Below are 17831 nucleotides of genomic sequence, written 5' to 3'. Positions count from 1 at the left end.
AAATCTGTCTGTCTATTCTGAGAGGGATTTAAGTGTAAGTTAATTTCTGCAAAGATTTCCAAACATCCTGTCTTTACAGATGCTGAAAAAACAGTTCTGTTTTTTTTTATGGCAGATGCTACATTCAGATATTATCACAAAACACAAATATCATTATTGTTGCTATTGCTGTGTGCATCAAAAGCTATGTGAAAATAGGTTAAAAATAATTTAATGACCATAGATTTGGAAAAGGAAATAGGCCTTGCTCAACTAACTTTCCAGACTGTACTTGAAAAGCTACTCTACCAAATCAGGGTGATGGTATTTCTCACATTTAAACAACTGTAGGAACAACTGTGAGAATCTGTTGTCAGTTTTGCATTTCACATATTACAAAATGTTTTGCAGCTGAATTCCTGCATTTTCTGCCTGCCAAAATAAATAATAAATTGTAAGGGCTGCTTTCTGTACCTGTGTGGGAATTAATCTGCCCTAGTGTAAGAACCTTAAAAAGTTATGTGAGCTTGGCCATTGTCCCCCAGCTCCCAGACAGCTATTTTGGATAGATAAATCATCCCCTAGAGGGATTTATTTCTTCCAGTTGACTATGGAGGGCACCGAGGGTGACTGGTTCACCTATAAATGCCTGAACTGGAGATGTCAGAAGCCAGACAGGATTGATTCCACCTATCAAGTAAAAATGATTTCTTACTTAGTGCTTGAACTTGAAGGATGGTGGTTTTCACAGCTGAAAAGTGACAGATTTCACAGCTGAGTTGAAAGATTATTAAGGATTATTAAGCTTTGCAACTGTTACATTAAATAGTTGTGAATCATCAGTTGCTGCTGAACTTGTGATTTAATATGTAGATAAAATTAGTCATTCAAGTGAATTCAAGCATATTACTCTATATAGCTGTCTTTTTGTTTGATTGTGCTGCCATAAATCTCATCCTAAATCTCCTTATGACTAAAAATAAAGACCATCCAGCTCTGTGCTGCCTAGCTCCAAAGTGAGGTTTGAGTTCACCCTCCTCAAAGTACCACTTTTTGTACGCTGCTTTTATACATGCAGTAGAACTGACCACTTACACAAGGGCTAACAAAGTTTGAGTCACACAGCCTCTCTCAAGTCTATCCTGTATTTTCTAGGTGCTGTTTGATCACATGGGGTGCTTGAAGAAGTATGAAACTGTGCAGGACATCCTGAAGGAGTTCTTTGATCTGCGGTTACATTATTACAGCCTGCGCAAGGAGTGGCTGGTGGGCATGCTGGGTGCGGAGTCCACCAAGCTGAACAACCAGGCTCGTTTCATCCTGGAGAAGATACAAGGAAAAATTACCATTGGTGAGTAAACAGAAATTAGAATTGTTAACAGTGGGGCAGATCTGGAAAGTATATAAGTATAGTAAAAAATACTTACATGCAAGATTTTCATGACACTGACTTTCCTTTTTTTTTTTCCTTTGCCTCCTCTGTGTTTGTGTGTATCTTGTAGAGAACAGATCAAAGAGAGATTTGATTCAGATGCTGGTCCAGAGAGGTTATGAATCTGATCCAGTAAAAGCCTGGAAAGAAGCACAGGAAAAGGTAATAATCTGGATATTGTTGATGTGGTTACTGTTATAAATTATATTGCTTGTTTTTTAGTAGTCTAGCTTAATTTATAACACACACATAGCACTTAAAAAACATTATTCATTACTCCTTATTGGCTTCCATTATAAAAACCACTGAACTTACACAAAAATAAAGTCACATGATACTAGTATTGTGTATAGGTAATGCTTAGAAGAAAACTCGATAGTACAAGTCTAAAAATGAGATTGCAGAGGACTGAATTTCTTAACGTACCCAAATCAAAACTCGCCACTTGATTTCTGACTGGCTGATACAGAAAGTGCTGCATTAGTTACCCCACAGATACAACTAATTACTAAAAGTCATTATTTCTACATAACTTATTAATTGCTTTTCTGTAAAGAAACATGGATGTTATAAACTTATGACCTTTATTATTGTAGTAAATTTGACCATGACCTTGACCTGTATTTGTTTCTGCTTTTTTTAGAACCAACCAGTTTTTATTGTTCCAAAAGAGAGATGTGACGAGTGTAATTTCAAAGTTACATCTCCATTACTGTGGGCAGATGGAACTGCTTTGAAAAGCAGCTTTGAAGTTCTGTCACCCATCCCTTTTCTGTCTTTGCCACTGTTTTAGCTATTTGTTTTCATTTCACATTTCTTTTGTATTTTTAATACTGTATTTTAACTCTATGAAATTATTTCTATTTTATAACAAAACTGTTTTTTAGAGAAATTTTGATCTACTCTCAAACCCCAGTTTGCACATCTGGGGCTTTGATACCAGCTGTTATTCAAAGGACTGTGCTCATTTTCTGAAGGAACAGATATATCTATGAATACCCAAAGGGCAAAGGTCTCAGCCCTGAGAGATTGGTGGGACAGCTCCAGTATCTGCAGCCAGCAGCATACAAGGCTCTAGCACAGGTTCAGTTTGTTTTCTTAAATCAAATGATTAAATAATCAGCTCTAGAAAGTCACAGGAACACAGCCTTTTGGAAGGGTCCAGAAAATGTTTGGGTTATTGAGTCTGTGAGGGCACACCTGGCTGCTCTGTGATGGTGCTTTGGAGCAGTGTCACAGTTCAGGCACACAGCTAAGATCACTAATACTTGTAATTGGGAATGTTTCACCTCAGGCAGCAGAAGAGGAGGACTCTCAGAATGCAAATGATGATGCTTCCTCTGCTTCTGGTCCAGCCTCTGGCCCTGACTTCAACTACATTTTGAACATGTCTCTGTGGTCACTCACAAAAGAGAAGGTGGAAGAGTTGATCAAGCAGAGAGATTCCAAGGTTGGTACAACTGGAAGGTTTATTCTGAAATGGTACTGTAAATGCTGATGTGCCTGTTTGGAATGTTTAGTCTTCAGTGGCATTTGCTTTAGTTGTGATTACATTCTCTGTACTACTTCCATGTTTTAGGAGAGAGAACTAAATGATCTTAAAAGGAAATCTCCTTCAGACCTCTGGAAAGAAGATCTAGCAGCCTTTGTTGAAGAGCTTGAAGTATGTTTTACTTTATATATATTTCTAAAATGTGACATTCATATTAATTTAATTAAAAACACTAATTAAAATTAATTAAAATTTAAGAAAAATAATTTTAAAATACCACATTTTTAATCAAAAGTAGATTCATTTCAGAATATAATGGTAACTGGGAAATCAGTATTGCATATCTGTGTTCTTGATAGAACAGTATAGGTAGTATTTCTCAGGGTTTGTTTCTTGCATCTATCCAATTTGATGTTTTTTCCAAGTCAGTGATATTAAAAGAAAAATAACTAGGAGAAAGTTAGTTTTTAGATGACACAAAAACCTGTGAGTAGTAACTGGTAATGATAATAATTACAGTAGTTCTATATGATCTAATTTTTTGTGAGGCAGTAAGTATTACCAAATTCAGAACTGTACATTCAGGAATGAAGGGTGTAGACTATAAATACTATATGAGGAGTCCTTAGTTTGCCTTATCAGTAATTCAGGAAAAAAAGGGAAAGTCCCTTTGGTGAATAACCTGCTGAACCTCAGTTTTTCATGTTTTCTGAAAAGGGCTGGTACAATCTTCGGAAATGGCACACTTCAAAACTAAATGTTTAAATTAAATGCTGAAATAATAGAAACTTAGAACAGTACCAGGTACATACTTGCTAAATAAAAACTGGAGAGAGGGAAGATTTTTCAGTGTAACAGTGTCCAAAAATTTGTATTTATTCTTGAATAAAAGTCCAGTTTTTAGCTCTACAGGGTAATGAATTTACCAAGAATAAGTGGACACTGTTCCAGAACTGAAAATCGTGTTCCAATTCAAGTGAGAATTAAGGGGAGCCTTATGCTCCATGTATAGAGGAGCTGAATCTTAAATAATCATCACGTTCCACTTTGTCCTTGTTAAAAAATAATGTGTTTCCCCCCTTCTGCCTCCTCTTGTTTGTTAGAAAGTAGAAGCACAGGAAAGAGAAGATGTCCTGGCTGGCATGGTTGGCAAACCAATAAAAGGCAAAGTTGGGAAACCCAAGATGAAGAAACTCCAGCTGGAAGAGACCATGCCATCACCATTTGGCAGAAGAATAGTTCCACAGATTACATCTGCCATGAAAGCTGATGCCAGCAGGAAATTGCTGAAAAAGAAAAAGGTAAACCAAAATGACTGCTGCAGTTAAATTATTTATTATTTATTATAGCTGGTGTCTTTTTCTACTCCAGTAGCATAAACCCAAATCGCCAGATTGTCACTGGTGCTGTGTTTGCACTGTTTTGCTCACCTAATGCATAAGAAATTTGTACTGGATTTCTTGTGCATTTGCAAACCTCAGGAGACTGCTTATTGTTCAGGTGTTTTTATTGAGATAACTTCTTTCCAAGACTATTGAACAAATGTTGATACACTAGTCTACATTCATTTATTATCATCTGCAAAACTTTTCCAGTTCAGTCTTGAGATATAAAGGTGTAAATGATTTTATTTTGCAATTTTAGGGTGAAACTGATTCTCTAGCAATAAAAATGGAATTTGATGAAGAGTTTGGTGGTGTGCCAGCTGAGGGTGGTGGGGATGACTCACTGAATGCATCAGCTGCAGCAGCTAAAACCCCTAAACCCAAGAGAGAGAAGAAGGAGCCTGGTAAGACCCTTGCACAGCCATATTTCACCTTAGTTGTGTATTTACTGGGCATGAAATGCATTTTTAACACAGTGTGAGAAGGGAAATACAGCACAATAATCACTATTTCATCTGGTTTTCTTCCCTAAAATGAAATATTTGAAAGTACTCTGAAATTTCTTTGTGTGAGCTACTATGCTGGGGTGATGGATCTTACATTTTCTACATTTCAGTTGTGAGGCTGGGGTCGGGGGGAGAAGTCTAAATCTTTAAACTTGTGTATAGAAAAATAGATTATTTTTACATAATGAGTCTAATTCCTTGCAAACTGAAATGTCTAGTTTGTGTGCTCTTTGATATTGAAGGACAGGGCAGTCACCTTCAGCCCCTCAGTCTGAGTAATAGTGTAGATTGTAGAACGTGGTTAAATAAATGTATTTTCTATTGACATATTCAGTCATTCCAACTTTCAGAAAGTTGTGGGTGCTGTGACTTGGCAGGTGACCAACACTCACTTCCCCATTTCCTCTGCTGGTGGGAATTTATTATTGCTGTTTGAGGAATACACAGTAACAGGGAGGCAGCAACAAAAAAGAAGGCTGGAGACAGAAGAGAAGGTTGAAGTATGAGGGGGTTTATTTTTTTCAGAAAAAAGGAAAAAAAAACGTGATTGCACAAATAATTATTCTGAGATAAGATCTGGGTTTAATTATTCAGGGGCTTATCCAAGCTGAGTAGATTCACTGAGTGCAGTTATGACTGACTTGTTTGCTTGCAGCTCAAATCTCCCACAGCCACTGTTGAGCCAGGGCCAATTAGCCCAGCTTGACCTGAGCTTGCCCTGCAGTTGGCTGACCACATTTTTACCCCCTCTCCACAATAGGATATCCTCTACTTCCCATGTTTGTTGTATTTATCCAATAATTGTTTCTGATTGTGTTCCCTGAATAATGGAAAACTGCGCATTCTTTGCCTGGAAAACTCTAGCAACCTTTAAAGAAACACAAGTTTGATGGCAAAACTTAAAATTAGAGATGTTATGTTTTTTAGTCATAACACAAATTTCTTTGGCAGCAGGTTGTCAGGTTCTCTGTGAAATAATTTCATGTTAAATCTTCCTTCAGGGAGGAGAATAAAATTTATAACATTTGGAGGAGAAGAAAATTTACAGAGTTTAAAGGAGAACTTTTTAAGATGAAAATTTATACTAAATTTGTAAACAATTACAAAAGGTGAAAATATTTTTTAACCTGACTGTAGTAAATGCTTTTACTTTTGGCAGGTGCCAGGGTAAGAAGGACACCATCATCTACAAAACCCAGTGCAAAAAAAGTGAAGAAACGAAACCCATGGTCAGATGATGAATCCAAGTCTGAAAGTGATTTAGAAGAAAATGAGCCTGTGATTATTCCCAGAGACTCTCTGCTTAGGAGAGCTGCAGGTACCCAAGACTTTGTGAATTGTGTATTGTGACTGAAAGTTTCAACTACAAACCCACATTTTCCTTTGACCTTAGGACTTCCTTTAGCACTTTATTGCCTACAGGTAACTTGCATTACATTTCCTTCACTGTGTGAAGAATACTCTTAAGTCAAGATCAGGAATTTCTTATGAAAGATTTTGTAATTTGGATCAGAAATCTTGTCCCCTTTTCTAAACAATAGAATAGAAATTAGTCACTAAGCTAGTGAATTATAGAAGAAACAGACAAGACAATACTCTTACAAACAAAAACATTACTCTGATACAAGTATACTGCCAAATAAGGCCTACAAGGCAAGTAAAAAATTGTCAAAAAAATTCTGAACACTCCGTGAAAACCAAGCCTGAAGGTTTGGAAAGTATGTAAGTATGTGATGGTTTAAAAAACCACCACAGTGTTTCTGGAAAATTAGGAAGAATATTCAAATCATGGATTCAAGAAAGCTTCAATTTTAAGTGAAGGATTCTCATTCCTTAAAAGTACTGATGCACAATGTCTCCATAATGCCTTTAGCTGAAGGTGGCTGGGCAAGCTACAAGAGGTGTTGAATGTTTGCTAACATCTAAATTATTTTTTATTCTTTAAGCCCTTTATTCTTCCAGGCTGAAACAAATTTATTATCCACCATTCTTTCATCTTGTGTAGTATGAGGCAGGGATTGTTCACTGACTTCCACTTTGATTTGTATATATATATGCATTGTATAACATAAACAACTCTCCTGAACTGTGAACATGTGTGATTTTCTCAGCTGAGAGGCCCAAGTACACTTTTGACTTCTCAGAAGAAGAAGATGATGCCGATGATGATGATGATGCCAACAATAACAACGATTTGGATGAACTCAAAGTAAAAGCCTCTCCAGTTACAAATGACAGAGAGGACGAGTTTGTTCCCTCAGACAGCTTAGAAAAAGATGAGTATGACTTCTCCCCAGCCAAATCAAAGCCATCTCCAGAGTAAGTACTTTAACTCAGTAGGATTTTTTTTATTAATAATGTTTTCAATGCAAAAGTTTCTGAACAAAACTGAGAAACATCAGCTGTTATTGCTCTGCATGCACCATGACAAATAAAATGTGGAGGAATTCAAGTGTATGTTATCTCAGCCTTGCAACTGACCTATGCAGGGGTGACTCATGATTTAAAAGAATAATATAATAACATATAAAATAGTTATGATACATTGTCTGTAATATCACCTGTTAAACTATGTTTTTAAAGGTTCTCTGTTTTCTGTCTTGTGCCAGTCTGGTAGAGAGAACTTATGAAAAAAATGTAATTCTGTTAATTTGAAATGCCTGGAGTTCTTGACTGGATGTCAGTTATAGGGGTTTGCTGCCAGCAGACACAAAAATGCTGGAAATGTTAAAGCAGGATTTAAATTTTGCATGGATATTTATGATGTCCACGTACTTTACTATGTGCTTGATGTAACTCATACAATTCCCTTTTTTTGCTTGTAAGTAGAAAAACATCTCAAGCCAAGAAGAATCAAGATTTTGGGAACATCTTCTCTTTTCCATCTTACTCTCAGAAGACAGATGATGGTGAGATTGTTTTCACAGTTCCATTTAATTTTTATAGCAACTATTAATGGGATATTTTGGGGAGTGGTACATACAAACTTCACAGAGTAGTTACAGGAGAAGGATGTCCACATCCTCCCTTTCTATAAAGGGGAAAAGTGAAAGAACTTCTGATCTTTAGAGGAACAAAGCTTGTATCATAGGTAAGGAAGTCACAGTACATCCATAGCTGAAGCATCACAAACACTTATTGAGATTTTTACTGTAGTCAATATTGATGTAATTAATATATGCCGTGAATGGATCTTATTCTAAACTTACTCTGTGGTTGTAGATACAACAAAATTGGACAGTGATGATGAGGATTCTGCTCCTGTTTTCTCATCATCTTTTGCCCCAAAACAAACAGAGAAAATTCCAAGTAAAACAGTAGCTGCTAAAAAGGGTATGTATAGAATTGGCCTGGAAGCCAATCCTTTTATTTGAAAGTCATCATCTCCACCTTTTCATTGTCTCTTCAGTCTTCAAAGTAGGAACTGCTTCCATTTATTTCGAGCTCTGTGAAATTCAGCAATAAGGTATTTGAGCTCATTAACATTCAGCAACAGGGTATGAGGTTTCTCCAGCTCCTTAATAATATTGTTTCTTTCCACTGGCTACTTTGTAGTGTCAGAACTTCTTACCTTCCATGTCTGGAGGTAGTGTTCAGCCTTCAAATAGTTTAACTAATGGGAGGTTTTTAGCTTCAGGGGATAAGTGGAGCATGCCACCAGGAGGTGTGGAATATCCCTTGGGTCAGTTGGAGGCTGCTGTCAGGACTGTCCCCTCACAACTCCTTGTGCACCCCCAGCCCCTTCCTGGTGTGAGAAGCAGAAAAGGCCCTGAGTCAGTGTCAGCAGCAGCAAAACATCCCTGCATTGTCATCATCATCTCCAGCCCAAATACAAAACACAGTCCCCTACCACCTACAATGAAGAAAACAAACTGTCCCAGCCAAAACCAGAGCAGAAGGCTATCACTTTTTCCTCTTGGAACAGAGGATGAGACTCTCCTCAGACTTCAGAGGTATAAATTCTTTCAGTTATTAGTCAGCTTTTAGAGCTGTCATCTTGTATTTTTTCCCTATGATATTGGGGCCTTTGTTTTTTAAAACTTCTTTTGACCAACTTGCAGCTGAACTTAATATTTTAATTCTTCTGTCAAAAAAGGTACGTCAAGGAGAATGACAAGAAAGTGGCCAGTTACAATAGTTAACTTATTCTCTTAAAAAATGAGAAAAAAATATGTTGTTTTCTATTTTAGGCACCAGTGAATTGCAGCATCTTTCCACCCTTCCCCCTTTGCCTCCCTATTTCTAATCTATTTCTTAATGCATTGTGTCCACTCTAATTTGTTAACAGTTCAAATGAGGGAATGCCTGATTACTTCTCAAACACTTCCAGTTGTTGGTAGAGTTCTGTAGTACAGTAAATAAAGATTGCATACAGAAATAGCTGATCTCTAATAGAGTAGACTTTTATATTGAATTTCTGTACTCCAGCAAATGGAAGAGTGAACTCTGTATGCAGTAGCCAGGCATGGATGCAATTTAAAATTCAATCTTTCTCCGTCTCTGTTTTTTGAGGGTCTGGATGTAAGTGAATTGTCATTAGCCTAACTCAAAACCTTAAAATGGAACTGTGATCTGTTTCTGAGTTTCGATTAACCTGTACGCATACAGAATAGGTATAAACCAGCTCTCTTTCAAGCAAGAGTTAAATTTTTGCCTTCTGAGTAGCCTTAGGGGCACTCTCCTTCTCAGTGCATGGCAACATGACAGGTGTTTTCACCAGTTTCCAGCTCTTTTCTTCTTTTCTGCCCGGATCAGACATGACCGCACTTTCATCATCACAGCTGGACAGTTCAGTGATAACCCAGCAGGTTTAGTTCATTGGTCATCTGGTTACCCTTTTCATAGTCTCTTTGATTCTAAGTCCATCTTCATGGACTTGGCAGCAGCCTCCTCAGAACCCCTTTTCTGGTAATGTCATATTCCACCCACTCGCCCTCACACTGGGAGTGCTCATTGTGTGTGGCTGAAATGATTGTTCCAGAGCTGTTTGATTTTCTGTGACTTCAGACTCCAATCAATTTGGGATGAAATCTCTTGACCTCTGCTGTTCACTACAGATGATCAAGAGACAGCTGAATTTTTCCATGATTATTTGAGCTGTCTGTGGTTTTAGGGCTTTATAGTAAAGCCTAAGGGAAATTTGAAAAGCAGGCTAACTCTTGATAAGCAGGTGCTCAGCTTGAACAGCTTTGAAGAGCCCAGCTGCTGAGATTCTAGCAGTGAGATCTACTCTTTGCATCACCTGTGGGACTGATACCTGGACTTCCTGCTAAAAACCTGGGCTTCTTGAGAAGCTGTGTATGCTGATTGTGCTACACACTCTGTTTCCTGTCATGATACCTAGTGGAGAGCTTGGCTCAGCTGATTTGCCATCAAGCTGCTGTTAAGAGATCCTTCACACTTGTGCAGCCATTAGGGGTGGAAGTTAAAGTAGCAGATGAGAATCCCCCTGTATTTAGTACAGAGGGAAGTCAGTCCTTTAGCCACCAGGTGACAGCTAAGGGGTTTGCTGTCCCTTGGTCAGACTTCACAGGAGTTACCCACTGATATCAGGCTCTGTTTCCAGAGAAGAACAAATCCAGTGTCTGTGGCAGTGTGTTGTACCTCTGTTTCTGCAGTTCAAGGCATCATAACCAAAACGCTTGTGGAGACACTCTCTTGTTCTCCAAACACATCCCCGCTGTGATCCCATAAATTAAATTTGGGTTCTCACAAACATCCACATTCCTGGTGTCTGGAGAGTTTGTACTTGGGTCTGTTTGAGGCAGAGGGTAGGTCAGGTGTGTATCTGAGGTTTCTGCAAGACTCACTCATCTGTGAGCCTACAGAACACATGACCTGATGATCTTAAGAGTCAGAGAAGACCCTAAATGGTTCCATGATTCTGTCCCTTGACACCCCCTGTGGGAACATTCCAATCACCATCTTTTAAAGACAGCCAGATTAGTTGTGTGGCACTGACTGAAATTCTTCAGGAAATGCAGAATGTTCCCTTCCTCTCCTTTCAGCATTTTCCAAAGTTCCTTTTCACTGAGATTGACAGAAAGCAATGTCACAGAGACGAGGCACTGCCTCCCAAACTCCTGCAGTAATCCTGGGGAAAGCAGTCCACAGTCATACCACCCTGAAGGCAAAAATGTCACAGGCAGCTGGATACTGTGATGTATCCCGACATGGTGAGAGTATCCAACCTGCAGGACTTCTGTTACTGCTTTACCCACTGGTGACCTGGTTTGTACTCAAAAAGATGGAACAGTATTCAGCTAAGAACCTGGAATAGTACTGGGTGCACCAATCCTTCTCAGAGCAGGACACAGGAAACCTCCTGTTTATTCCACACAGTTCCAGCATCAAAGCTGAAGTATGTTTTCCCCAAGTGCAGAAATCACTCATCTTGTTTTAATGTCTGCCATTTGTGCCATAATTGGAGTATCTAGTGCAATTTAATATGTTCAACCAATTTGTGAATTTATTTAGTGTCTTTGAACTTCCAACAGCAAAACTAGATGCTCCCCCTAAGCCTAAAAGAGCTCCCAAGGCCAAGAAGGTGGAAACTGTGAACTCTGATTCAGATTCAGAATTTGGCATTCCAAAGAAGACGGCAGCACCCAAAGGTAGGAGTCACACCTGGGTAGGAGTCCACCCAAAGGTAGGAGCACAGGGCTCACAATTATTGTAAGAACCACAATAATTGGGGTGAGTTATGAGTACACTGATCACTGCTAGATTACTCAGCCTTTCCTATGGCAAATACAATGTATTGACTTCTTGGCACTGTTGGGAATGCATTTAATAGCTTCACCCTTCACCCACCATCTTCCATTCTACTGGATACTGCTCATTTTCTTTGAACTCAGCTCCTTCCAAGCCAGTAAAATTCTGGTAGTAATTGTAGTAAGTAGCACTTTCTGGGTTTTTAAGCCCATTTTTTTGTATCCCAGTTCTCTGAGTCCTAACAACACAGCACAGCAATCAGTGTAATTGGAGGAGTCTGTAAAGGATGTGCCAGAGTTGATGGTTGAGGTTAAAAGTGAATTTACTAAGTATTAATGGGGAATTAATGCTGTGTAATAGTGCAGAAGGTGACCAAGGACTTGCAGTTCTGCTTCAGTGTAGAAGTTATCTGATCTCATGGATTTTGTCCCTGTCTTGAACTGACAGCTTGAGCTGTCAGGGTGAATGGTGACTGTGGAACAAGTGGAAAATATTTAAAACTGAGAAAATAAAAAGATACCTATACTACACTGCTGTTGTGAAGAAGCTTGAGTAGTAAACTGGGTTTGAGCTTAACATGTGGACATACTAAAGTAACTTCACTAGGGGGTTTTTCAGTTTGATAAAGTCTGGAGTTTATTTTTTTTTTGAAAAGCAACAAAGTTAACTCATAATCTCTGACCTAGGAAAAGGAAGAGGGGCAAAGAAAAGGAAAGCATCTGGTTCAGAAAATGAAGGTGAATACAACCCTGGGAAGAAAACACCCAAGTCCACACCAAGCAAGGTCAGGTCCATCTCTGCTCTCTTCTCTTTGTAAAAAGAACCTCACTAATTCCTTTACATAAAAGTTAAGTTCTTATAAGTTGCTAATATGGTGTTGGGGGCTGAGGTGTCATTAGCAATTGGATGCCAAAGAGGTTTTTTTTTCAATTCTGAATATTAAAATGGAAAATGTCCAAAGCATCACAACTGATTTGTCTTTTCTTTTCTAAAGAAATCCAAGAAGGCCACTTTTGACCAGGATTCTGATGTGGAAATCTTCCAGTCAGGCTTTGCCTCCGAAACTGCCCCCAAGCCACGGACAGGCCGGGCTAGAAAAGAAGTGAAATATTTTGCAGAGTCTGATGAAGATGATGATTTTGATATGTTTAATTAAGTGCCCAAAGAGCACAAAAATGTTTTCCAACAAGTATCTTGTGTTGTCCTTTTGTCCCCTCTGTTGCAAACTTTTGTACATTTGACTTATTTTATGTGATAATGTATTTGATGGTTTTTATTATTGTGTGTAGGCATTTTAACATTTTGTTCTTACACCTACAGTTTTATGCTCTTTTTTACTCATTGAAATGTCATGTATTTGTCTGACTGGCTTGTAGAGATGTTCTAGACAGCTGTGCTAAAGCACATTTTAATTGTCATGGTTGCAAACAGCAAACCTGCTTTTTGAAATGAAGTTTAAACATTAAAAAATGGAAAACTACCATGTGTATGTGTGTGTATAAAATTTGGGCTAGAGGGACTACTTCTACACAACTTTTAAAATAAATATATTTTATTCTTTGCCAGGAGACTCCATGGAAAAAGGTAAACAGTATATGAACATAGAAAGCATTGTTAAACAATCTCAATGTACAAACAGAGCCAGTGAAAGTACATCACAGACTTGCTAGAATATATAAAAAAAAAAATTCCACTAGTGCTTTAAATGAAACCTAAGAAACTGACACTTTAAATCTGTTAACCATCCTACCACAGTTTTCACTCTGCTTCATGGTGATTTAACAAGGCCAAGAAGGCAGATTCTCTCCTTGTGTTTCTGGGAGTCCTAGCTGTACTTCCTTAGCACCTGGAAGGCTGGAAAGCCCAGCTGATTCCTGGCAGTTGATTTGCAAGGAAATACCCTGGACTCAGCGATTCAAAAGCTGTAAGTGAGTCTGCTGGTTATCATCCCATGAAGTTTCCCTAATGGCTTGTGAACAAGTAAACAAAAACATGGTAACACTGAAAAGTGTTTCTGCCTTGGAGGCTATAGCATTGCTGTCGAAATGGAGCAGGTAATTGTGGAGCTAGGTCACCAGCCAGCTAAGAAACCACTTCTTTAAACTTTAAAGTGACATTAACAGTGGAACAAATGACATCTGAATAACTGATCTGGCAGTTAATGCTGATACTGATACCTCTTCTGCTGGGGCAGTGACGTTTTGTATACTTTTTACAAGGAAGGAGATGCAAACTGAGGGCAGCAAGGACAAGTTTTCATATTTCAACTAAATCAGACGGTCCTTTCAACTTCCTTCTCTGGATGTGTACAGTAGTCCATGTCCTGTGGTTGGTGTCTTGATCGTTTTAGGTATGAGAGACAAAAGGAAAGCACCAAACATCCAGTATGGAGAGTACAGCCATACATTTGTATGTACAAAGTCATCAGAAATGCAACCAGAATTTGAAGACTGAGATCTGTCTTGTCACCATGCAATATTGAGTGTTCAGAGAAGAAAACAGAAGCTTAACTATTTTTTTTTTTTTTTTTGCATGAAATGGCTGATTTAGAGTTTCAAAAGTTTGCATTTTCTAGTTTTAAGAGTTTAAACAGCAAGGAGTATATATCGATACATATGAAAATTTCTTGGTCCTTGTTGAGTTTATCTATATATATATACATATATAGATATATATTAAGTCCAGAAACTAAGCAGCAGTAAAAATGTTTTCTTGCTTTTCATCCCTGTACATAAGGTATTAGGAATGTCTGAAGTAGCTGGAAAATGTCTTATTCCACCATAGGGGATTGACTGACACTGCTGTTATCCACTGAACTAGGTGAGATACTGGGACTGTGTTCTGCAGTATTTCCATTTGAGGTTGGTGTCAGTGGTTCATGTCCTTCAGAGTTCTCCAACATTTCCTGAATAAGAGGTGGCATGGATCCAGGAATTTCCATTTTCAATGTAATGACACGTTCTGCACCTTTAAAAAGAAAACACAAAATCCTTCCCATGAGCACGATTCATACAATTTCCTTTCTGTTAACATTACATGAGTAATTTCAGGGTGTATTTTGTTAATGGATTTGGTGTCTCCTTCTATACTTCTCGCACACAAAGGTGTGTGAGTGATCTGCTTCATGCAGTTCAAGAGGGAGCTAGGTGAGTACTCCTTAATAAATTAATTCAAATCTATCACATAGCAATTGATATGTCAATACAGGTAAATTGGATGAGCTGCCTATTTTTAAAGAAGGGCCCAAAATGGCATTAAATTATACTGACAAATTAAATTAGGCTGTGATCATGTTGATGTCTTTTTAAACTGAAATAACATTTAGTCTTTATACTGTACTGGTTCTGCAAAGAATGACAAAAATTCTGTCTATGTTAAATAGGTGAGGTGAATCCTGCAAGAGAACTGCAGTGATCTAAGTCAAAATGTTTCCTTCCCACAGAGAAAACTGTGAAATAAGATGCAGAATTTAACAATTACTTTATAAAAGAACACATTCAAGCAAAAAGGTTGTTTTTTTTTGTGGGGGGAAAGCTGCCTTCTGTATTCAGGCATCCTGTCTTGTGCTAATGAACTCCCAGAGTGAGCAGGAGCCTTGAGTAGTGCTCAGCTCTGCCTTGGCTGAGGCTCTTTGAGCTGGGCTTGTCACAAGGACCAGGCAGAGGGGGCTCTGCAGGTGAGGGCATGCGGGATTAAACAAAATTACTGCACCAGTCCTGACCACTCGGGCTGGGAGCCACAACAACTGGTTTAGGGAGGAGAGAAAGCCCAGCACAAAGTCTCAGTGTGTGGTCAGCAGGCAGGGACACAGCAGCCGAGGCCCTGCTGGACACTGGGCAGGCAGCACTGAGGGAATTCTGCATCAAGCAATTTATAGACATAAACCTCAGCATTCCTGTTGCTCAGGATTCCTGATCATCTTAAAATTGGAGTCCAATGGCAAAGGAACCTTGTTTTTTAAACAACAAGAAGAACAAAAAAACCCCAAACAAACAAAACACACCCCCCCCAAAAAAAAAAAAAAAAAAAAAAAACCAAACAAAAAAAACCAAAAAAACCCAGAGAAAACAGTTTGTTGAAAAACCATTCCAGAAGAGCGATCCTTTGGAAAGAAATACTCAGCTTCTCCATGCTGCTGCAGTGGAGATGCTGGAGAGAGCACTTCACACTCCTCCAGGCTGGAAAGGAGCATTTAAGTGTTTATGCCTCACATGAGGAGCATCACAAAAATCATCTACAAAGGCAATGATTGACTTTGCAAGTGGATGCTGACTTAAGAGTCTCTTAAATAACTGTAATGAGAAAGATATTAATGCAGAATGATGCAGAGAGGTTCTCCAAAAACCAGCTATTGTCAGAGCTGTGGTGATGAACTCAATTTGGCCATGTTAAACATCTGCATTCCACTGTTACATCAGGTGCAGTGAAGTGTTTGTGTGGTCATTCAGTGCAGAGCCAGAGAAATTTTTCAGGTTTGGCAAACTTCCAACTTAATCAGGGGATAAGAGAACTCAGAAGATGAGAAGAACTCAGGAATTGTCTTGCTTCAGTCCCACAAACACTTCACCCTTTGGCTGGAATACCTCTAATGCCAAAGCAGACACTCTCAGTGTTTCAGATTAATGCTTTCTTTGGTGTTTGCTTTCAGGGATCAGGTACCACCCCAAGTCATTATCGTCTCACGTACATCTTTTAAAACGAAACTCAAGACATCCCCAGCCCTCCAGGACACCACCATCCCTTGGTATGATTTAGTTCTACTATGAAACATTAATGATATAATTAGAGTTAAATACTTATGTCAGAATGAAAAGAAGCCTTTCTTGTGAATGAAATATAAGGAGTTGTGTTCTTGAGGAGCGGGGAGGCTCTGGTAAAGAAGGAGGGAAGTGGAAATGGATTTCCCACAAGTATAAACAGTGGAACAAAAGGGCTCCCCTAAATGCTTTATAGCTCAATACCACTCTAAGTTTATTTTGTAGATTCAGTTGGATGGAACTTGTTTTACTTGAGGGTAAACTGCAAGCTTTAGATAACCTGGTAAAGTTCCTTTTTAGGATACATTTGCTTCTAGCTCTGGTGTTTCCCCTCCATGTTACTTCTTTTGGTTCTAATCAATCCAATTAAATTGCTCATTCCTTTTTATAAAGATATCTCTAACTTAATCTTTTAACTTGGATTTATGTAGTTTGAAGTGGAGCAGTTAAGGTTTAAATTTAAAACAAGCACGTTTAGTTGAGTGAATGAAGTACTAGGGATTTTTCCCCAGACTCTTTCCCCAAACCATGTAAAATGAAGTCAGTAATCTTCCCAAAAGCACAGATCCAACCTACACAGGAACCTGTACATACAAGCTCTTGAGCCTGCTCATCTATCAGGGGTAGCAAATCTGTGCTGAGTAAGCAGAGTAAGAAGGTGAAACTGCATCAGCCACCATAACAATAAGAATAAGAATCTTGCACTTTAGACTCTATTTTCAGACTGGTACATCAGGGAACCTGTTCTGATCAAATGAAAGCATTTCAGCTACACCTGTGCTTTAGAGAATGCATGACAATGCTTAGACTGTGAATTGTACAGGATCAATCCAGCTCATACAAGACTGCATAAAATGATAAAACTGATCTGTGTTTAGATATGGTTAGTTTGGATTAGAGGGGCTGAATCTCCAAAATGCTGGATCAAATCAGTTCTAAATCTCCAGTACATCAGACCACAGTTTAGGGGAATTTTGGTAGCACAAGGGTTTTCTGCAGTCTGCAACCAGACTTTTTAAAAAGCCATTGGTGATACAGAGCACATGTTGATCTGAACCCCCTTGTAAACATTAACAAAGGTTTTATCTTGTCCTGAAATGTCTAACAAAGACTTTGTGCTAATGATTTGCTACTACTTGCACCTACATCTTTTTCACTGTCAGTTGCATGAAGAATGGAGCACCATGCATGCTTAAAGCAAAACCAATTTCAAGGCAGGAACTATGTAAAGAAGCTGGGAAGAATCAGATCACAAGGACCTTTCTTAGATGTGTTAAAAAAATAACAACCCAGGTGTCTAGGCCAGTTCCTCTGAAAGACAACACTGCCACTCCTGCTGAGTTATTGGGAGAGACTGTACCTTTTGCACTGATGCTACGAAGATCCGTGATTTTCATTAAGATCTTTGGGAACATATGAGGCTTGTTGGGTCGTCTCTTTCGGATGTAAATTTTCAGTGCTTCAAGCAAGGGTTCCTGAAGCTTATCCACTTTCATTGGTTCTTCAAGGTCCTGGCGATCTGTAGAAAAGTATCATATCACTCTTACGATTTTAAATATTTATTTT

General features: G+C 38.6%; 2 protein-coding genes across 11 annotated transcripts in view; one reads left to right on the top strand and one right to left on the bottom strand.

Annotated features, from left to right (window-relative positions):
• Positions 1-12988, top strand: part of TOP2B (DNA topoisomerase II beta) — a 61507-nt gene extending 48519 nt beyond the window's left edge. Inside the window, exons 24-36 of one of the 4 annotated variants that reach the window (XM_063154616.1) lie at positions 1135-1330; positions 1482-1573; positions 2706-2861; positions 2991-3074; positions 4007-4204; positions 4548-4692; positions 5954-6112; positions 6906-7113; positions 7621-7703; positions 8017-8127; positions 11292-11408; positions 12195-12292; positions 12503-12988. In XM_063154616.1, coding sequence (XP_063010686.1) covers positions 1135-1330; positions 1482-1573; positions 2706-2861; positions 2991-3074; positions 4007-4204; positions 4548-4692; positions 5954-6112; positions 6906-7113; positions 7621-7703; positions 8017-8127; positions 11292-11408; positions 12195-12292; positions 12503-12664 — 1809 coding nt within the window. In that variant the 3' untranslated portion in view covers positions 12665-12988. The remainder of the gene's footprint in view (positions 1-1134; positions 1331-1481; positions 1574-2705; positions 2862-2990; positions 3075-4006; positions 4205-4547; positions 4693-5953; positions 6113-6905; positions 7114-7620; positions 7704-8016; positions 8128-11291; positions 11409-12194; positions 12293-12502) is intronic. The other 3 variants (XM_063154590.1, XM_063154598.1, XM_063154607.1) reach the window with 3 other exon arrangements.
• A 54-nt stretch (positions 12989-13042) lies between these two features.
• RARB (retinoic acid receptor beta) overlaps positions 13043-17831 on the bottom strand; it is a 313198-nt gene continuing 308409 nt past the window's right edge. For all 7 annotated transcript variants that reach the window (XM_063154628.1, XM_063154663.1, XM_063154646.1 and 4 more), the window contains 2 exons: positions 17626-17784; positions 13043-14475 (listed from right to left, as the gene is read on the bottom strand). In XM_063154628.1, the coding sequence (XP_063010698.1) occupies positions 14279-14475; positions 17626-17784 (356 nt within the window). In that variant the 3' untranslated portion in view covers positions 13043-14278. The remainder of the gene's footprint in view (positions 14476-17625; positions 17785-17831) is intronic.

Source organism: Melospiza melodia, chromosome 1 (assembly GCF_035770615.1).
Source record: "Melospiza melodia melodia isolate bMelMel2 chromosome 1, bMelMel2.pri, whole genome shotgun sequence".
NCBI classification, from domain to species: Eukaryota; Metazoa; Chordata; class Aves; order Passeriformes; family Passerellidae; genus Melospiza; species Melospiza melodia.
This window is presented reverse-complemented; position numbering and strand designations above follow the sequence as displayed.